The sequence below is a fragment of the Lucilia sericata genome, unplaced genomic scaffold, assembly GCF_015586225.1.
Source record: "Lucilia sericata isolate MDLA Ls3-8-SP2 unplaced genomic scaffold, ASM1558622v1 Contig001597F_arrow, whole genome shotgun sequence".
NCBI lineage: Eukaryota > Metazoa > Arthropoda > Insecta > Diptera > Calliphoridae > Lucilia > Lucilia sericata.
The window spans coordinates 67,341-90,000 of NW_023995514.1; the positions used below are offsets into that span (position 1 = coordinate 67,341).

At 30.6% G+C, this 22,660-nt stretch overlaps 5 protein-coding genes across 5 annotated transcripts; 4 read left to right on the plus strand and 1 right to left on the minus strand.

The window, feature by feature from the left end:
* The first annotated feature begins 1 nt into the window (after nucleotide 1).
* On the plus strand, nucleotides 2-1,148 carry LOC119612079. The gene is made up of 3 exons (XM_037967799.1): nucleotides 2-334; nucleotides 394-540; nucleotides 603-1,148. Exons 1-3 carry the CDS (start codon nucleotides 25-27, stop codon nucleotides 839-841), a joined length of 696 nt encoding a protein of 231 aa, XP_037823727.1. The 5' UTR covers nucleotides 2-24; the 3' UTR covers nucleotides 842-1,148.
* A 2,914-nt stretch (nucleotides 1,149-4,062) lies between these two features.
* LOC119612080 lies at nucleotides 4,063-4,964 on the plus strand. The gene has a single exon (XM_037967801.1). The coding sequence runs from the start codon at nucleotides 4,202-4,204 to the stop codon at nucleotides 4,703-4,705; it is 504 nt and encodes a 167-aa protein (XP_037823729.1). The 5' UTR covers nucleotides 4,063-4,201; the 3' UTR covers nucleotides 4,706-4,964.
* Nucleotides 4,965-7,450: 2,486 nt separating this feature from the next.
* Nucleotides 7,451-8,110, minus strand: LOC119612076. Its single transcript, XM_037967795.1, has one exon. It carries the CDS (start codon nucleotides 7,964-7,966, stop codon nucleotides 7,451-7,453), a length of 516 nt encoding a protein of 171 aa, XP_037823723.1. The 5' UTR covers nucleotides 7,967-8,110.
* Nucleotides 8,111-10,507: 2,397 nt separating this feature from the next.
* On the plus strand, nucleotides 10,508-11,106 carry LOC119612077. Its single transcript, XM_037967797.1, has 2 exons — nucleotides 10,508-10,792; nucleotides 10,947-11,106. Exons 1-2 carry the CDS (start codon nucleotides 10,541-10,543, stop codon nucleotides 11,007-11,009), a joined length of 315 nt encoding a protein of 104 aa, XP_037823725.1. The 5' UTR covers nucleotides 10,508-10,540; the 3' UTR covers nucleotides 11,010-11,106.
* Nucleotides 11,107-15,371: 4,265 nt separating this feature from the next.
* LOC119612078 lies at nucleotides 15,372-16,123 on the plus strand. Its single transcript, XM_037967798.1, has 2 exons — nucleotides 15,372-15,905; nucleotides 15,974-16,123. The coding sequence occupies exons 1-2, from the start codon at nucleotides 15,491-15,493 to the stop codon at nucleotides 15,976-15,978; spliced, it is 420 nt and encodes a 139-aa protein (XP_037823726.1). The 5' UTR covers nucleotides 15,372-15,490; the 3' UTR covers nucleotides 15,979-16,123.
* Nucleotides 16,124-22,660: the final 6,537 nt, after the last annotated feature.

Sequence of the window (22,660 nt, forward strand, 5' to 3'; positions counted from 1 at the left end):
ATTCATCGTCTAACATTCAACGAAATGTTTACAAATAATTTTCTAAAATTTACGTTTATTGTAAGTGTTCTGTTTACAATAGATGTTGTTCTTCAACAAGCTGAAAGTTCAATGTTAAATTCTCATTATGGAGACAATTCCTATCAATATCCAATAGTATATCAACGTTTTATACGACGACGACCACCAATGCATCTACATGATCAGTATATGGAAGAAATTCGTGAAATCTTTCATACAAAAGAGAAACCTCCCTCAGGAGACAGAACAGCAATGTCGGATGAAGATATTGATAAATTTATATTCTGTGATTTTAATCGACATCTGGATGAATGTGAGTACATACATAGTAGTATAATAATCTGAAGAAATTTTTATTATTTAAAAATGTAGGTAAAAGTTATTGGGAATCCCGTAAGAGACCTATAATTGCCAGACCTACAACTATAAGTAATCCTCAATCAAGTGGCAGAAAAACAATGACAGATGAAGAGGTTGATAAATTTATATTCTGTGATTTTAATCGACATCTGGATGAATGTAAGTACATAATATTATATAAATCTGATTTTTTTTTTTCAATTTTTAAAATTCAATTTTAGGTAAAAGTTATTGGGAATCCCGTAAGACACCTATAATTGCTAGACCTACAACAACAAAAACATCTTTAATTGAAACATCAACTACCTTGAAATCTACTACAACTACAAGTGATTCTCCATCAACAACTGAATTTTTCGGAATTCCACATCTGGTCAATAATGAGAATAATGAAAATATAGATGAAGATTTGGACGTTGAAGAGGAAAAGGAATATAATGATTATGAATATGATGAATAATATTTGGGAGGGATCAGAAGTAGATCGAAGCAATCGCACAAAATATTTTGTAATAATTCTTCTTTTTCGTAAAACCATCAACTATCTGATATGCTGCCAATACAGTATCCAGTTAAATCTTAAGGAATTTCCATCAAACGCCAACAATTCTATTGGAAAAATTTTATTACTATTCATTTATAACAAGTAAGAAGTTAAAGTAGGGCGAGGTCGACCATATAATACCCTACACGAGTTATAAAAATAAAATGTGATTTAGTGTTCATAATAAAGCATTAAAGTTGAATTGTTCCTTATCTTAGATATACTTTATCCATTTTTTTATTGAATAAAATTATGTACATTTAAGTCATATTTCAAATGAGGCCCTATTATCAAAAAATCCATCAGGGTCATGAAGACTAGTATAGAACTTGGTTTTGCAGCTTTTTGTCGAGATACGAGTTGGTCTTCATCACTTAAGTTTGATTACAAGGTTTATATGGACGGATGGACGGACAGACGGACGGACATAGCTAAACCGACTCAGAAAATGATTCGGTTTGGTATACTTTAAGGTTGGTATGGGACCAATATTATTGTGTAAACATCAGCACAAACCCAATATACCCTCCCCACTAAAGTGGTGTAGGGTATAATAAATTTGGTAAAGTTTTATATTCTTAGGTATAAAGTTGGACTTGAAAATAAATATTATAGACCGAATATGTGTGGATTTTATTGATAACAAAGTGGAAATACTGATAATGCAGAGTGTTATACAAACGGTATTGCCAGATTGAAATTATCAAATAAAGGTTTGTTTCTACGATAAATACAGTTTTTGTACGAATATATTAAGATCAAGGTTTGTGTCTGTGATAAGCAATTAATGGATTTTTAGTTATGCAAACAGGGTGTTTCTTTATATATACGAGGGTCATTTTAAATTTAATTTAAAAATTTAGTAAATGTAAATGCATAATAATAAAAATTGGTAGATGTTGATAACAAATTTACTTTAAGGATGTATACAAAAATAATTTAGCAGAGACAGTGTAAACAAGTTGTAATAGAAAATTGAACAAACTTCTTAATATGTAATATAAGTGTTTATCAGTTCATTTATGGTAAAGACTACTTTAGAGAACTTTGATAAAGTTCCTTTGCTTATGACAACAAATAAAACAACAATATTTTGATATTTATGCAAAAGTAAATATTTGATCAAAATATGTAACCATTTCATTCACTTCCTACAATATTAATAAAATAAATTGCGGAAATTATATATATATAATATTAGAAATAAATGCTCTACCCTCGTTTATTTATCACTGATAACATTTGCACCCAAACAAATTATAGCACCGGCAGAAAGTGAGAATATTTTGGCGGAAGCAAATAAATAAATGTGCATTTATTTCAGCATGAGATTAAAAAATGACTCATATTCGTTTAAATACGATATTCTAAGTATAAAAATGTAACTTTTGTTTAATTCTCTGAATGAAATAAATACTATAAACTAAAACAATATACTAAGTAAGAATTTCTTTGTATCAAAAATCTTTTTTTAAAAAAACTGTATGAATTACAAACAGCGTCACAAGTAACCCCAGCCATTCAACAGTTATTTAGTCATTCAATCAGACTGCCGATCAATAGAGGAACATAAACTGTTTGCTGCTACAATTTTTATGAAATGTTAAAAAACAAAAGTTTACTCTCACATAATAAATACTTAGAGTGGAGATGTGTTTGAAAACACTCGAAAATAAATGTTCGTAATTTAAAAATATTTTAATAAACGATTGTTGATAGTTGATCAGACTTGATCACACAAATAAGAACAAGTGAGAGTGTTACATTCGGCTGTGCCGAATCTCATGGGCGGGTAGGGTAAGTTGCCGACACTTTCCGCATGCAATTCGGTAGGAAGATTTAAGTTTCTATAAAAGTTTCTTATATCAAATTTCATAAATGCACACCTATTTTTAAGCCAGAAATTATGGTTAAAGTAATTTTCTGAAGGGGACCTTATTTGGGGGGTAGGGTCAATTATGGAGCGATCCACATAAAATTTGGTAGAGAGGTTTTGGCTTGAAAATAACTTACTTATATCAAATTCCATCGCTATGCTCGTATTTTTAAGCCAGTAATACGCGTTAAAGTTATTTTCTGATTGGAATCTTATATGGATCCACATAAAATTTGGTAAATAGATTTTGGCTAGTAAGACACATACTTATGTCAAATTTCATTGTTATAGTCGTATTTTTAAGCGAGTAATGAGCGTTAAAGTCATTTTCTGAAGGGGACCTTATATGGGGGTAGGGTCAATTACGGACCGATCCTCATAAATTTGGTAGGGAGTTTTTGGCTCATATGATACTTATTTATGTTGAATTTCACCGCTATAGTTACACCATTAAAACATATATGCCCGTTAAGCCTGTTTTTAGGAGGTCCACTTGTATGGGGGCTATCCGAAAACGTGGACCGATACGGCCCATTTTCAAACATAAAACAAAGAGAATATTTCTGAAAAATTTCAACCTTCTAGCACATTCCGTTCGGATAGACGGACGGACATCGCTAGATCCTCTTAGAATTTAATAAGGACCCAGAATATATATACTTTTGTGGGTCTATGACCAATATTTCGATGTGTTACAAACGGAATGACAAAATCAATATACAATTTTGAAGGTGGGTATTAAAATGTATTGATCGCATAGGCACAAACCGTTTTAATTAATGTATTAGATTCTCTTCTTGAAGGCAACCGGAATACATCCCAAAGAACTTGTTATTTTACTAGTTCTAAGTAAGATTTCCACTTTTTTCTTTTTAATTGCAAATAAACATGTTTAAGTTGGCAAAACAAACTAATTTCACTTCGCAGCCATAATCGGATAAATTAAGTAAATATAAGGCAATTTTCTGATAACTTTAAAACTCTACTTAAATTTTTGAAATTAATTAATTATTTACTTTGAGTGTAAACAAAGCCAAACAAAAAAATGCAAACAATTTACACTTCACAAATACTGCTCTACAATGACGCATGTGAGGGGTAGAAATGGGAAGATAATTTTCTTGATTGAATTAAAACTCAAGTCGTACTCGGCAGCCACTTAAAATTCAGATGAATAATAAAAAAAGAACAAAAACATAAAATTTAACAATAACAAAAAAGAAAGAAAATTATATTTGAAGGCAACTAAATAAATAAAGCGTTCAGTTAAAATTTGTCAACATAATACAATCAGTTTTTCGCGATACGCCAACGGAAACAAACGAAAAAAAATTCGGCTTGCAGTGAAATTTTAAGTCAAACAAAATATTTGAAGTTAAAAGAAAAAAAAAACAATAAAAATGAAACATTTAATTGCTTTAAGTATTCTAATACTTACACTCTTAATAATACCCTCATCAAAAGCTGATCTTTTGGAATGTGATGAGAAAATTTTACCCTCCTTAAGTGAGATACCCGGCATTGGACCCAAAATAGCTAGTGCTGAGGATACGGGTGATAAAATAAGCGATTTCTTTAAGAAGATAGGATGTGAAGTGAAGAGAGGTGCAAAGAAATTTGGTGAAAGTTTCAAACAGAATGCCGAAAAAATCAATGAAAACGTTAAGGAAGGTGTCAAGAAATTCACCACCAAGGCCAAAGAAGTTGGTTCTGATTTAAAAGTAAAATTCCATGATTTCAAGGATCGTTTACATAAAGATTCCGATGAAATGGTTGTGTCCGATAAGAAATTCTTTTTGGAAAATGTCGAATTAATTAATCCTGATATATTAAAAGCTGATCAGGAATGTGGTCACGGTCATATATTGGATTCGTTGGGTAATTGCAGCAAATTACGAAAGTAAATTAAGAACTTTAAAATACTGAAGGAAAAAAGTATTGTATTGTAAAAAAACGAAAAGGAAGAATATCCCATGATAAGAAAGTGCTGTATTATTAAAAAAAAAAAAAACAAAATTAAATGTAAACCAAAGTTTCTAAAATAGTTTTTAAGATTAATGTGTGTGTTTTTATATATATAATTGTTGAAAAAGAAATGATATATTTAGTGTAGAATATACATATGTATGTAAAAATAAAAGGAAAATAATTTTATTGATTGTATCTTTATTTTAATGCTAAACTAGCTTATTGCACCCGGCATTTCCTGAATTTTTTTTACGACTTTTGCGGAAGCTTTCATACTTGAATTATACAAATCCAAATTAAGTTTAGTATTGATTCTCAAATCATTATACCCTACACCACTATAGTTCGGAGGGTATTATGCGTTTGTGCTGATGTTTGTAACACCCAAAAATATCGGTCCTACATCCACCGTATAGTATACCAATCGGCTCAGAACCCTTTTCTGATTTAGCTATGTCCGTCTGTGTGTTCATGTAAACCTTGTGCATACTCTGCAAGTCGCAATTTTTAAGATAATTTGATGAAATTTGCCAGATACTCTTATGTTGACCCAAGGACGAAAATGGTTAAAATCAGTCCATTATTTCCTATAGCCCCCATACAACCGTAACAACGGGATAAATTCAAAAGTTAGAAAGGATCACAGACTTATATTATTCCCTCGATTTAAGCTTTTCTTTAAGAACTTTAACAGGTTTTAGTATTTTTATATAAATATGTACTAACTAAGACTGGATCGCGTTGACAGACTAGAAATTCTTGAGTTAAAAAAGTAATTTTTTTGATGGATATCCCACTCGCATCCCATTAAGCGACTATAAAGACCTTAAAGGGTATTGTATTAGATTTTTTTAAGCAAAAAAAGGACTCATTTTGAAACGCAGCCGAATATAATACTCTTACTCGTTAAAGTCATTATCTGAATGGGACCTTATATACCTTTACAAAGCGATTTAGGTTCCTATACAATATGTTTATGTCGAATTTCATCGCTATAGCTGCTTCTTTTAGTTAGTTATGAGCGTTAAAGTCATTTTCTGAAGGGGACCTTATATGGGGGCTAGGCGAAATCGTGGACCGATATTGCCCATTTTCAATACCAAACAAACTGCATCAATATAAAATGTATATGCAAAATTTCAGCCCGCTAGGTACTTCCATTTGGACTCTATCGTGTTTTCAACAGACGGACAGATGGACCGGCATGTCTAGATCGTCTTAGAATTTAATAAGGATCCAGAATATATATACTTTTATGGGTCTTAGATGAATATTTCGATGTGTTACAAACGAAATGACAAAAACAATATACCCCCATCTTTTTTGATGGTGGGTATAAAAAAAGAAAACAGTGAATAAATAGCTATCTAAACTCCTTGGGACAATATTTGCTAGGACGAATAGGTGAAAAGTTACACTCATTTAAAAAAAAAACCCAATATGTACAACTTTTACCCCCGCTAACTCCGGCAGTTCTTGACTGTTAGAGCTGAAAATGTGTGTCTGGCCTACTATCTAATAGTACCAACTTTGGTGCAAATTTCATCCAAATTGATTTTTTGAGTTGGGTCACCTGACACGAAATTGGCCATATAGATATACATATGTATATATAGAGCGTTACTTAAGGATATATAACCATTCTTATGATTTTGGTAAAAAAAAACATATTTTTAATAGAAAATTTGAGGATTACAAATGTTCATTACTTTCTCAATCGGATCATTATTTAAGGATATACAGAAGATTTCCGGTTTTCATATAAAAATGGAGATTTAACAGCACATTAAAGTGATCATAGAACATTTAAGTGATCGAAGATTTCCTTACTTTTTTTCAACTGAAACGTTATGTATGGATCTACAGCCGATTTTAGGTTTTTGACATACAAGTAAATTTTTTACAGAAAATTTAAGTGAAGACAGATTTTCAGTATTTTACCTCATTGGAACGTAATTTAAGGCTCTATAGCCTATTTAAGTTTTATCATAAAAAAATAAACTTTTGATAGGAAATTTAAGTGATCTCAGATTTTTTTTTTTTTTTTTTTTTTTTTTTTGTCAAAAAATTACAACTGATTAATCTTAGTACTCTTCCCTTAAGTACACTCCCCTTAAACAAGGCGAACAAATTATTAAAATAGTCAAGGATTTTTCCTTACATCACGTGCTTTAAGACCGATTATTATGCTTTTTAATAGAAAGTCTGTTCACAGATTTAGAACCTTGGTGCAAAGTTTATTTTAACCGATAGACGGACATCACTTATAATCCTCTGGATGGTGAATGAAAATTTCGGAAATTACAAATTGAACCAATAACATTCATATAATCATATCATTCTGGTGTAGCGAACAACTAGATAATGATTCACCTATTATAGGGTTGCCAAAATTATATTCTAATAATCGGAAAAAAATCATACAAAAAATAGACTTTTAATAAAAAATTTCAGTGATCTCAGATTTCCACTGTTTTTTTTTTTCAAAAAAATATAACTGATTATAAAGGCAGTTTTTTGTAATTATACTTAGTTTTTTTATTGATAAAATTTGGATTCTTTTTTCATATAACACATAACACTTAAAAAATCCGTTATTTATGTTTGTATATAATATTTTTAAAATTTTTATTTATTTTTCTTTATTAAATTTAAACACTAAACAAATTAAATAAACACATTTAATCAATACGTTCACATATACCATTATGATCAGCTATAAATCCTTCTGGACACAAATATTGTGATATTTCCTCATTAGCAGTATCTACCGTTGAGTTACCAGCATCTTCGGCACTAAGTGTAGAATTATATGGATTTTTTGTAGAAGTCTCAGCAGTTTCTTCAACTAATTTATCAACAAATTCACCAAAAGAATTTAATATACCTAATCCCAAAAGTTTAGCAGCTTCTTCTAAACGTTTGGCTTCCTGCTGCAATTCAGCCACCCATGGTTTAGCTTTTTCCAATGTACATTGTATATTATGAAATAGTTTATTTAAAGAATTTTTATTTTCTTCTTTATTTTTGCTGTCGACATTGTACTCTTCGCTACTGTTGTCTGCATCTGTTTTACGTTCCGCCAGATCTATCGTGGGTTTGTCTTCCGAGCATATAACAGCAGCTGTATCTACGTTGGTCACATCCTTGAGGAGTAATAGTATGAATATTCCCATAAAAATGTATAGTGATTTCATGCTGTTATTATAGGTATCCTTTGTTCGTTATAAGTATTTTTTGTATCCTTATTTGACAGCACAAACTGTTCTACTAACAGGCAAGTATGTTGTTTGCTTTATAAAACTTCAATTTAAACTGTTTACTGGCAAGTTGTTGGAGTGGCAGCAATAATGGCCGAAAGAAAAATGATCATGTTGAAGTTGCTGCTTTTACCATTTGGTAAGAACTTTATAACAACAATAAGAAAAAAAACTAAAAAAGTGGTTAAGTAACTGTCATGTTTTGGTAGCTTATGGTCAAATCATGACTTTTACCTTTTATTGTGTTCAACATATTATTAAACTTTGTTTATTTTTTTTTTGCTTTTTGCAACCAACATAATCATCTCCATCATATATATTTGCTGTATAAATACTTGTGCAGAGATTCAAGTTTTATTCAAGCGTGTTCCACATTTCTTATTAATCATCATCCAATAACAACTTTTATTGATTGAATGGATGATTGTATCAGTTGTAATAATGAAGAAAGAAAATAATTTCTTTAGTCGCATTAGTGTTTGTAGCATCTTTTTTATACCCTACACAATAACGTTGATTTTTTGAGTTTGTTTTGTGATTTATAACGAATGTCGAAGTGCTTTACGTGAACACCTGCCCTGAGGGCCTTATTTCACGGTGGTCTTTTTTAACCACTGGGTGGGCTTTTGTGACAATTTGGCAATATACGTTCCGGTCCAGTATACGTGCATTTTGCTCAAGTACCTGAGCTATCTAATCCCTGACCCGTTGCTTAACTTCCGAGATGCAAAAACATCACTTCCGTTTACAACCACGCAGATGGGATGGCCTCTGTTGAGTCGGCAACAGCACCTAGAGCCACAGTCACTCCTCTGTGGGATATCTGTTGTCATTCGGCAACAGCACCCGCGAATTTGGGTTTAAACCACAGCCACTACGTGGATCCCAAAGGAACGTCAACCAACTGACCAGCCAAGACAAGTCCTGCGAGCAACTGGCCACAAGTAGTACCAGATTATGTGGTTCTCTGATCAAGGACTAGCCGGGGAGTGAAGCGACATCCCCAATTTGTAGCCCCGGCAGACTAGAAGTACTGGTAGCACCTCTTTACCCTGGAATTGCAATACACCAAAATGAGCGTCTTTCATCAAGGTAACATGCCCCGGGGGGATGTGATTTGTAACGTAAAAAAATATATCCTAAAATCAGCTGAAAGTACAACCATATCCAACCATATCAAATCATACCAAGGACTAGCCGGGGAGTGAAGCGACATCCTCAGTTTGTAGTCCCGGCAGACTAGAGGTACTGGTGGCACCTATTTACCCTGGAATTGCAATACACCAAAATGAGCGTCTTTCAACAAGGAAACATGCCCCGGGGGATGTGATTTGTAACGTAAAAATATATATCCTAAGATCAGCTGAAAGTACAACCATATACAAATCGGTCCATTATGAGTTCTGACCAACTCGTATTAGGCCGCCGAAAAGTGATATAGGCTCTCCTAGATTGTGTAAGTCTGAATACAATTTAATAATTCATTTACATTTCTAACACAAAATATTCTCTGAAAACTTTATTTTCTCTACTATACAGGGGCAAATAGAGTCTTGTTATACTGGTATAAAATTCAACTTAAATCAATGAGTGTTTCGTTGCGGTTTTTAATTTGAAACAAATATTTGGTTAAGTTACAGTTTTAAGCCAAAAAATTAAAAAAACACCTTACATTTTTGGCAATGTCGAATCTTAAGTACTCTTTCCTTAAAAAGACTATTTCGATCATTAAATTTTTTTTCACAGAAAATTATTTTTTAATGTATATATTCAAAAATGTATTTATGTAAAGGTCACATTGCAAATACTAATTTATATGTAGAACATAACATTCAAAATATAACCGAAAAATACTTTAAAATCGTCAAGGATTTTTCATTACAGCACATGTTTTAGGGCCGATTATGATGATTTAGATAATTGAAAATCTGTTCTCAGATTCAGAACCTTGGTGCAAAGTTAATTTTAAACGACAGACGGACATCGTTTATACTTTATGCTACGGATGGTGAATGAAATTTCGGAAATTACAAATTGACCCAGTAACCTTCATATACCCATATCATTCTGGTGTAGCGAATAACTAGATAATGATTCACTGATTTAAGGGTTGCCAAGTTTATATTACAATAGTCGGGGAAAACTGCTAAAATAATCAATCGGTTTACGGTAAAAAATGTATCTCCATAGCAAGATTTTCGAATATATGAACATATATCTGAGAATTTGATCTAAGATATTTGGAAAGTTGATTCAATAAAAGGTAAACAAATTACAAAATTGTAAATCATAACTGATTTATGATCGACTTAAACTATTACTAGGCCACTCATTATAGTTTTTCTTATAAACAAGTTAATAAACAATACCGTATGGCAACCCCAACTAATTTCCATATGAACACATTTTGACCATTTTATACACTACACATGAGTATTTTATTATAAAAGTTTGTTTTATTTCTAAAACAATATTCAAACACTTCACTTGTCTTGGCAGAATTGTCTAAGAATGACCAATAAAATAATATTAATTTATTTAATATTTATAAGTCTGGATTTAGAGTTTATAAATTCATTTCCAATTACCAAAAATGAAAAATCGAATCGTCAAAGAAGACTTATATTGGGAGTACCTTGCAGTCATGTAAAACACACTGGCAGTTGTATCGAAAAGAAAATAGACACTTCAAAACTCAAAGATATCTTAAATATGTCTGAGAGTACTAATACTTATGAATTGCAACCGTTTGTAGCACCGGAGGTGAGTATGAGAAAATATATATATATTCTTACCACACAAGACTTCATTGATTTCAAAACATGCTAATCACACCGCAAAGTCGAGTTATTTATATGATAAGACTTTAGTGTGTGATTACATTTACATTACAGTTTTTATTCATTAATATTTCCAGAAAACTGCTCCTGATGCTAGCGTATCATTTTGGATAGATGGTCTTTTACGGTTCTGGGGATAAAGGAATGAAGGATACGTAATTTGTTTTAAAAATTGATATCTGAATTTACTAAATAATACTGATAAAAAATTTAATAAATTCCAATTAAATAAATCTATTGAACTATATAGTAGACAGAGAAATGTTAATACTTTGAGGTTATTTATAATCTTTGCCTTCGCGGTGTATATAGATACCGAATTTGATTAAAAAAAGATGTATTGTTAACGCCCTATAGAATATTGGCATTACCACAAATACAATATCAATAGAAATCGCATTACCAACTAAAATCTGTATCGGTTCATAATTAATCATAGCTCCCATATAAAGTCCACTTCCGATCAATTAAACGAATACAATTCATTAACAAATAACACAAAATTATTTTGTTAAATATTTCTTTGATCGGTCAATAATTAATCTCCCATACAATGTCTATTTTAATTTGATAAATTTTTACTGGATCAGTACATAATTGACCATAGCTTTACATATAAGGTCCTCACATGAAATTCAATTAGTTGAAATTTTAAAGGGTAAATATCTGTCAAAGAATGAAATAGTATAAACAACAAAGCTCGTTAGTAAAATTTGCATCGAATTAAAAGTGCTAAATGGACTTCAAATCAGTCAAAAACAACTATAACCACTTTATAGTCCGATCCCTTCTCTGTCCAACTACCATTTATTTCGATCGATGCAGTACACTAATTGAGTGTGTATAAAAACTTTTTCATAAGTAAATTATAAAAAAATGATTAGGATAAGAAACGAACTTTTCCGAATGGGTACGATTTTGATATAAAAATATATCGCGTAATTACGATGTAAACTTTCAATTTCGCTAATAGTTTTAATATACAAAGCTTAACTTCAGATAATATACATAGATTCTAACCACAAATCCATTTATTAATAGTTAATACAGTCATATGTGTGTGGGTATTAAGAGGGCCCACAAAAATTATTGTCTATCTATCTATATTATTCCAAAAATAAATATATTTTGGTTGCTACAAATATTGCTATTTTAAGCTGATAACCACTATATTTTAATATTAAAACAAGTAAAAATATATAGTCGGTCATGGCAGACCTTATGATATCCTAAACCATACTACTCACTGGTAAAATTTAAATAATCATTACGAAAAAATTACGGTATCATTTAGACTTTTTTATACCCACCATCAAAAAAGATGGGGGTATATTAATTTTGTCATTCCGTTTGTAACACATCGAAATATTGGGCATAGACCGACTATATTATATATATTATGGGTCCTTATTAAATTCTATGGCGATCTAGCCGTGTCCGTCCGTTCAAAATACGAGTATAGCCATGAAATTTGGATCAATGTTGATCAGTTCGTAATTGACCCTACCTCTCTATAAGGACCCCATTCAAAAAATTACTCTAACGCTTATTACTGGCTTAAAAGTACGAATATGGAGATGAAATTTGACATAAGTAAGTTTCTTATGAGCCAAAACCTCTCTACTCACTTTTCTGAGAATCACCATATCTGGGCTGTGTCAACCCCACATATCAGCTCCCCTTCAGAAAATTACTTTAAAGCTCATTACTAAAAGATTTTGAAAAACGGTGGGATCATTTTATGGCATACGGTTTGATGGTAGGTATAACTCTCACTTGTTAAAACTAAGTTTTGGCGATTTTTTTTAGATATTAGAGCATATGATTGTATTAGGGTTAGGCGAAATAATGGACCGATTTTAACAATTTTCTATAGGTTTCGTCCTTATAACAAAAGAGAAATACGTGCCAAATTATCTTGAAAATAGATTGCGCACAAGGTTTATATGGACACACAGACAGAATGACGGACGGACATCGCTAAATCGACTCAGAAAGTTATTCTGAGTAGATTGGTATACCTTAAGGTGGGTGTAGGACCAATATTTTTTTGACTGTTGCAAACATCAACACAAATTCATAATACCCTCCCCACTATAATGGGCATTTTATATCCTTTAGAGCCATCCTAATGTATACATATATATGAATATAAGAATATCTAAAAAAGAACCTATTTGAGGTAATTCACCATCAATGCTGATAATAATCATTTCATTATATTAATACCATATGTAATATATTTTATTAATATTGAAAATTATAATTTCTATTAGTACGATATTAAAACTATAGATAAACGGACATCAAGTGTGTTATATTACTTTAAACTCGTTTAAAATGTTCAGAAAATATTTTCCTACACTTTTTATAATTGCGATATTGTTAATCGATTTACAAACGATAGAGGGTTCCGTAAAAGATATACCTGCAAATTGTGCAAGTCTGAGACACGATGGAAGATGTGTTAACAATAATCGAAAACAAATTGGAAGTGTAAAGGGACGATTTACCAATCAAAATGTTAAACCTAAGCCATATCAAAAAATGGTAAAATATCATATCTAAAATATATAAACAACTAAAATCAACTAAATAAAATATACCTTCATATTATTTTAAGGTCAGTGAATCTAAAAGAACAGAAAATTCGGATGAAATACCTTGGTATAGAAAATGGTTTGGTTAAATTTACAGCATATAAATTTACTGCTAGACTTTTGCAAGGTATTGTCATATGACGATCTGGTAGAAATTATCATATGGGGTGCATTAGATCCAATTTGTTCCGTAAAATCTAATTAATTTTAAGATATCGTTTAAATATATTCATTTTAAAATATTATTTAACATTTAATCTAAGAAATTTATTAGTCTTTAAAATTCATAAGAGTTCAGTTTTCTCGGAAAGATATTGTCAGAAAATTTCGAAAATTACATTTAACATTTTTTTGAATTTGCTAAATCTTTATTTTTATCTTCTTTAAACTCCTATAAATTTTATTAATTCATAAAAAAAATTATATTAAAATGTTTACTTAAAATTATTAGAAAATGTTTAATGGAAACATAAAGAAAAATTTGTAAATTAAACTTTAGTTCCACTGTAAAAACTGAAAATGTTTTCATTCCGGAAGATATATTATTCAATGACTTTTCTATTGTCTGGTCTAATAACTAGTCTATGAATGAGTCTCTGGATTTGTTTTTGTACTGTAGGGATTAATCTTTTGTTGTACGTTTTAACATGTTTTCAGTTCTGTATTTTCCTTTCCAAATAGTGGAATTAAACTACCAGAAATCCCATATCGCTGCAGTGCAGAAATAAATACTCCAATTTAAATAAAGCCCTTAAAATAGGCTTTACTTTTATAAATCATACAATATGGTACAGTTAGATCTGGTTATAACGAGGAAAAATAATAGAATTTAGTTGTACATTACAATACAGTTACAAATTATATTCTAACCTAGTTTAGCGTGCAGGATGACGATGACCATACGCCCGTTGTATTGTAGCAGACCAGAGTCTCTGGTGGGAATCGAACCTCACCGGGGCACCCATAATAGTAAATATATTTAAGTTCAACTATGTTTGCCGTATCGATTAATACGAAATGTATGGGTTTTAGGGTCTGTTTTATATAATGCAAACAAACATTCACTCTAATCCTCCGTATGGAAACTTAGGTGAATTATGAACCAATTTGTACTGAATTTGAAAGAAATACCTTTGTAAGATCAGTAGTACTTGACAATCAGTAAAAGTTCAAACGGGAATTATAGACAAAAGTTCATAAAATTGTGTAGAGGTTCTAAACGGCTAAAATCGCAAGTTATACCTAAACTAATGATCCGATCGCAAACGTTTTTCTCATATTTTTGTACAAAACCTTGGCCGTAGTATACATTTGATGTTTTAATTCCACAATTTTTGAATAAATGGCCGGGAGAAGGTATTCTGCCTTCCGGTTTCATGGAAAAGCGGTTTCCTTTTAATTGAAATTTTTTGTTTATCCACATCTGCACAACATACAAAACCCATTATTCTATAACTTTTAAACCAAAAGAGAGAAAAACTTAAGCTATGTATACACAGTTGTTAGATCTTACAACGTTGTCAGTAAAATGTACAGAAAATGTCGAACAACAGTGTCAACTTGCATTTTACATTTACATTTTACTGACAACGTTGTAAGATCTGACAACCATGTATCACAGCTTTTATATACCATTAGTCTGGTTTAGATGACCGATGGCTAAAAAATACAAACAATTCTAAAACTTTTATCTTTAAAACAATGAATGTAGTCTTTTATACAACTGCCTTTATTTAACGCTAAACTAAGAGATCTAGTAAAACGAGTTTTAATAAACTGAGCCAAAAATCTTAATTTAATTCTCTTAATTTGTGATCGGTCGGGAATGCTCATTTAATAATACTTGTGTAATTTAATTTTAAAATAAACAGCAACAGTTACTTTTACCGAGTATAATTTTGATCACAACAACATATAAAAAACAGTTTGAAAGAGACAGTGCTACTGAAAACAACCTGTGAAAAATATAAACCGAAAAAATATTTAAAGTTGAAAAAATAAAATAAAGAAAAATAATCAAAATGAAATCATATTTAATTTGGGCATTATTCGCATTGATAGTTGTGTCTGCAACAAGTGTTAAGGCAGACTGTGAAGATGAGGTAAAAGAGGATGACAGCTGGTTCAAGAAGGTGGGTTGCCAAATTAAGAAAGGAGCCGAAGATACCTACCAAACGGTCAAAAAGGGAGCAGAAGATGGTTATGAAGCCGTTAAGCCACTTGGAGATAAAATCGCTACATCAGCCAAAGAATTCGGTAATACAGTGGCCAAGAAATACGACGAAGTCAAACATAAGCTAACCGATGATAATAAACCTATTGATGATAAACCAGCCGATACTCTTCTTGCCAGTGAGCCCATGGAGAAGGTACCTTTAGCCCCTCTGCCCGGCCAAACTGATAATAAGCCCGAAATGGCTGCAAAATCAACAACAGGTGAGCAAAACACAACCAAATCGCGAAATGTTGAACCAGAAGGTTTTGATGATCGTTTCCTTTTGCAGAATAATGATCCCTGTCCTCCAGGCCAAGCTCTTGATCATACAAGAAAACATTGCCGTATAGCTGTTTGATGTTAAGTTTTTTTATTCATTTTATAAAAAATAGAATACTTTTAATTTTTGTGTTTGAAAATAAAGTGTTGCCAAAATGTGTATGATTGTGAGTTAATTTTAAACGCGATTTAGATCTAGGAAGAATATACCTATGTACGTACAAGCAGTAGATATGGATACAAATAGCTTAATAACGATTCAATTGCATGTAGTACGTACTTGGAATACAAATAAGGTCTATTGTACCTCGTACTGGTTTAATGTACACGCTTTTAACTGACATTGAGTTGAAATGGTTGGTAAAAAAAACCAAACAAATAAACAGTAGAATATTTGTTTGCGACAAGTAAGACCAGTTTTAATAGTATTTAAGACGAGACTTAAGTTTTTATTGTTGTTTTTGTTTTAAAGTAAATTAATGGCTGGTGTTTGTTGTTTTAGTTAACTTTGTTTTTATAATTATTCAATTTTATTATTATTATTCTACCGTGATATACTGACATGAAATTCTAATAGAATTTCATTAATATTTTGCTTATGAAAAAGAAAATAAATATCATTTCAACAAACATTAAAAAAAAACATAGTTTTTAGATATAAAAAATTTACTGAAAACATTTTGTGAGTGTAAACAATTAGTAAGTTAAGCAGGTTAGCGTTTATTTACTTTTCCATTTCAAGTTTTGCAGTGTATATAATTTCGAAAATATTTTAGGAAATCTTTATCTTTTGGATCTGTTTTTGTTTAAATATAAAATTAACAGTATGCGACATTCCCTCTGCAAACATACGATTTCTTTAAATCTGTAAGAACTTCTTAGTATTTCTATACGGATTTAATTTTTTTAAATATGACAACATTTCTTTAGATATGCATATCAAGTCTGACATCAGCAAGGTATGCGAGTATCATATGGAGAACCTTAAAAATTTTATCTTGATGTCTACACTTGGTTCTAACTTATACAAAAAATAGTACATTTGTATTATTATTAAGTTTATGTCTATTTGCATATACATATTTTAATCATAAAAACTACTATACCATTTTCAACTGGACTATTGGCTAGACTCTAGTTTAGACTATAGACTAGACTATAGACTAGACTATACTATACCATTTTCAACTGGACTATTGGCTAGACTCTAGTTTAGACTATAGACTAGACTATAGACTAGACTATAGACTAGACTATAGACTAGACTATAGACTAGACTATAGACTAGACTATAGACTAGACTATAGACTAGACTATAGACTAGACTATAGACTAGACTATAGACTAGACTATAGACTAGACTATAGACTAGACTATAGACTAGACTATAGACTAGACTATAGACTAGACTATAGACTAGACTATAGACTAGACTATAGACTAGACTATAGACTAGACTATGGACTAGACTATAGACTAGACTATAGACTAGACTATAGACTAGACTATAGACTAGACTATAGACTAGACTATAGACTAGACTATAGACTAGACTATAGACTAGACTATAGACTAGACTATAGACTAGACTATAGACTAGACTATAGACTAGACTATAGACTAGACTATAGACTAGACTATAGACTAGACTATAGACTAGACTATAGACTAGACTATAGACTAGACTATAGACTAGACTATAGACTAGACTATAGACTAGACTATAGACTAGACTATAGACTAGACTATAGACTAGACTATAGACTAGACTATAGACTAGACTATAGACTAGACTATAGACTAGACTATAGACTAGACTATAGACTAGACTATAGACTAGACTATAGACTAGACTATAGACTAGACTATAACTAGACTATAGACTAGACTATAGACTAGACTATAGACTAGACTAGACTATAGACTAGACTATAGACTAGACTATAGACTAGACTATAGACTAGACTATAGACTAGACTATAGACTAGACTATAGACTAGACTATAGACTAGACTATAGACTAGACTATAGACTAGACTATAGACTAGACTATAGACTAGACTATAGACTAGACTATAGACTATACTATAGACTAGACTATAGACTAGACTATAGACTAGACTATAGACTAGACTGTAGACTAGACTATAGACTAGACTGTAGACTAGACTATAGACTAGACTATAGACTAGACTATAGACTAGACTATAGACTAGACTATAGACTAGACTATAGACTAGACTATAGACTAGACTATAGACTAGACTATAGACTAGACTATAGACTAGACTATAGACTAGACTATAGACTAGACTATAGACTAGACTATAGACTAGACTATAGACTAGACTATAGACTAGACTAACTATAGACTAGACTATAGACTAGACTATAGACTAGACTATAGACTAGACTATAGACTAGACTATAGACTAGACTATAGACTAGCTATAGACTAGACTATAGACTAGACTATAGACTAGACTATAGACTAGACTATAGACTAGACTATAGACTAGACTATAGACTAGACTATAGACTAGACTATAGACTAGACTATAGACGAGACTATAGCTAGACTATAGACTAGACTATAGACTAGACTATAGACTAACTATAGACTATACTATAGACTAGACTATAGACTAGACTATAGACTAGACTATAGACTAGACTATAGACTAGACTATAGACTAGACTATAGACTAGACTATAGACTAGACTATAGACTAGACTATAGACTAGACTATAGACTAGACTATAGACTAGACTATAGACTAGACTATAGACTAGACTATAGACTAGACTATAGACTAGACTAGATATAGACTAGACTATAGACTAGACTATAGACTAGACTATAGACTAGACTATAGACTAGACTATAGACTAGACTATAGACTAGACTATAGACTAGACTATAGACTAGACTATAGACTAGACTATAGACTAGACTATAGTACTAGACTATAGACTAGACTATAGACTAGACTATAGACTAGACTATAGACTAGACTATAGACTAGACTATAGACTAGACTATAGACTAGACTATAGACTAGACTATAGACTAGACTATAGACTAGACTATAGACTAGACTATAGACTAGACTATAGACTAGACTATAGACTAGACTATAGACTAGACTATAGACTAGACTATAGACTAGACTATAGACTAGACTATAGACTAGACTATAGACTAGACTATAGACTAGACTATAGACTAGACTATAGACTAGACTATAGACTAGACTATAGACTAGACTATAGACTAGACTATAGACTAGACTATAGACTAGACTATAGACTAGACTATAGACTAGACTATAGACTAGACTATAGACTAGACTATAGACTAGACTATAGACTAGACTATAGACTACAACTAGACTATAATAGACTATAGACTAGAATAGACTAGACTTAGATAGACTAGACTAGACTTGCTGACTATGACTAACATAGACTAGACTTAACTACAAGCTAGACTTAGCAGACTATAGACTAGCAAGACAACAAGACTGATATACTAACTATAGACAGCTATAGACTAACTATAACAGACTATAGACTAACTCAGACTAGACTTAGACTAGACTAGACTATAGATAGCTATAGACTAGACATAGACTAGACTATATAGACTAGCTACTATAGACTAGACTAAGACTAGACTATAGACTAGACTATAGACTAGCTATAGACTAGACTAGACTATAGCCTAGACTATAGACTAGACTGATAGACTAGACTATAGACTGACTATAGACTAGCTATAGACTACTATAGACTAGACTATAGACTAGACTATCACTAGACTATAGACTCGACTATAGACTAGACTATAGACTAGACTATAGACTAACTATAGACTAGATCCTAGACTATAGACTAGACTATAGACTAGACTATAGACGAACTATAGACTAGCCTATAGACTAGAGACTAGACTATAGACTAGACTATAAACTAGAGACTAGACTAGACTAGACTATAGACTAGAGACTAGACTAGACTAGACTATAGGCTTTCGAGAATAGCAAACTTATAGAAAACTAGACTATAGATCTCCAAAATATTTGAGTTTTTCAAAAAATAGTCTTCAACTAACATACAGACAGTCAGGCGGACTGACATCGCTTAATCGAATTCGCTGTATATAGGAATTCAAAATACTTTTTACGGTTTGAAAATAATGTTGTGGAAATTGAAAACGAAATGACAAACTTTTATTTATAGTTCTCAAGAAGTTGAATGATTTAACAATAAATCCCATTTTAAATATAGTTTTGGGGGTGCGAGTTCGATTCCCCCTATGAACGGTTTTACTATAACAATCTATAAGCTCTGCTAAGGTAATTATTATTGAAAGTCGTGAAAATAGTGTAAAAATGAGGAAGCAATTTATTTTTTTAATTAATATATTAAATTAAGTGCAAGGTTGAAAAGTTTAAAACTAGTTTATTTTACATTCACGTATACACAATTATTTATATGAATCACTGGCAATTATAGATGTTGAGGACAAGACACTACGTTTTTTTCGAAAATCAGATAATAGTCTCTATAATTTTCAACTTTCATGTCTTTAAGAATTGAAGAGTTGTCTACATTTCACCATAGAAATGTTACTACATACTATGGTATGTATAATTAATAATATAATATTGTGAACAATTTTTAATTATTTTATTTGTCAATCACATTCTAATTTAAAAATACCCATCATTTAATATTGTTTATAATTGTGTTTAACCACTAACTTCTAATTGTTTACCCTAATTATAATAATAAACAAAATTTGCAAATTTTTCAACTAAATTTCCCAGTAACGAATTAATTTTTGTTTTTCGTCAATGCCCTAACTCAATTAAATAAATCATTCAATTGTTTAAAAGTCATGTTTTTATTACGTTTTATTCATTGTCATAATTGTCTATTTCATATGTATTAAATATAGAGATTTTTTTTAATATTTATTAGTCATTTTTTGCGGTGGGAGGGGAGTATGAAAGGCGAAGAAAAATCAACTATTTAATTAAAACAGATTTGTTAGGTTATATATACTGTGATGAATGTGATACACTTACATTTATATCAATATATAGAACTGTAATTGTGTTTTTGTGGGAATTTTTTTTTTGATATGAATTTTAGTATTCTCTATAATTTGATAATTTTTATATACGTGATAAAATTTATTAATTTAATTTTCATATAAAGAGGTGTTAATACATATTTGTAGTTGAAAAATAAAGTTTAAATTGTTTACAATTACATATGTATATGTTTACGTCATTGTATTTGAAACATACATAGATTACATGTTCAGTATACATATGTATGTAATATGTAATCACTGTTAAACAAAATCTTTCTTCTATTATTTTCGAAGAAATTCTTATATATTCAAAATTTTTTCAACATCGTTTAGCACATCATTCCACTTGAGTTTAATTTTAAAAGTAATTGTATGACTTTTTTATTATTTTCCGAAAAAAGTTGTTAAACTTTTAAAGTGCATTAATCATATTTATTTGTTTATTTACTTGTTTACAAAAATTTGTAAAATCTTTTTTATATTTCAAATTCTAAAGAAATCGTGGAATTAGTTGTGAATCTCCATACACTTGTACTTTAATATACAAGAATAGATCTTTGTTTGCAAATAATGATATTAAAAGGTTATCAACATTTTATAATTAGTTCAAACAGATTTCAGTTTATAGAAATAAACAATTTCAATCAAAAATTTTATAAACGACAGAAATTAAAATTTAGTATGAATTAGAAATATTTTTTTTTTTGGGGAATCTCAAACTAAACTTCTTAAAACTTGATGGATCGATTTAAGATTTAGATCCGCTAAATATTGAACGCTTTCGGAAAGTTGATTTTAACACAACAGATTTTTAACAAGTTTCTCTGCTCTTCACTAAAGTGATACTAATGTCCGACTTTTAAACCCAATTAAAATGTGAAAAAATTTAAGAAATCGGTCCAACCGAAAATAATAATAAAACGTTTTTAGACCCTCAACCACTATACAAATATTAAATTTTTATTCCTTACATATGGGCAATTCCATGAAAATTTGGTATATGATCTTTTGTAGCACCAAAGACGAAGACTGTTGAAAATTTTTGAAATCGGTCTATTTTTACACCTCGCCGCCATACAAACGGACCCGAAAATATAACTTTTTAGCTCATAATTCTGTTAATTATAATATTATCCCTTCAAAAATCGGCAGATCTAAAATGTTTATAAGCCTAAACCTTTATACCGATTTTCATAACGATTGGACCTTATTTGGCCCTAGTTCCATTCAAAGTTTAATTTCAGAAAAACACTTAAACGTCCGTAACTCACCTCTAATCACTAGTATTACGATAAAATTTGGCACAAATAACTTTTATATGAATTAAAATCACAGTTTTATGAGGATCGGTCCATATTAGTCGCCATATAACTCCAGTTTTTTATTTTTATCTATAAATTGCTTAAACATGTATATAGGTCGGCCATATCCGACTGCACTTTCCTACTCCTTTTGCTTTATTGAAGTGTGTGTATGTATATATTTCCAAAATATATATTTTATAACCTAAAAAAAATCAGGAGAAAAATCTGTCACATACGATGTGTCACGTACGATATTTAAAAATGTTCATTACAAAATTATATTAATATT

Bases quoted from the DNA above. Each gene is read 5' to 3' on its own strand.
- LOC119612079 (XM_037967799.1), top strand. From the start codon at position 25: ATGTTTACAAATAATTTTCTAAAATTTACGTTTATTGTAAGTGTTCTG. The intron at 335-393 runs GTGAGTACATAC...TTAAAAATGTAG, and splicing joins TAATCGACATCTGGATGAAT to GTAAAAGTTATTGGGAATCC. The intron at 541-602 runs GTAAGTACATAA...ATTCAATTTTAG, and splicing joins TAATCGACATCTGGATGAAT to GTAAAAGTTATTGGGAATCC.
- LOC119612080 (XM_037967801.1), top strand. From the start codon at position 4,202: ATGAAACATTTAATTGCTTTAAGTATTCTAATACTTACACTCTTAATA.
- LOC119612076 (XM_037967795.1), bottom strand. From the start codon at position 7,966: ATGAAATCACTATACATTTTTATGGGAATATTCATACTATTACTCCTC.
- LOC119612077 (XM_037967797.1), top strand. From the start codon at position 10,541: ATGACCAATAAAATAATATTAATTTATTTAATATTTATAAGTCTGGAT. The intron at 10,793-10,946 runs GTGAGTATGAGA...TAATATTTCCAG, and splicing joins AACCGTTTGTAGCACCGGAG to AAAACTGCTCCTGATGCTAG.
- LOC119612078 (XM_037967798.1), top strand. From the start codon at position 15,491: ATGAAATCATATTTAATTTGGGCATTATTCGCATTGATAGTTGTGTCT.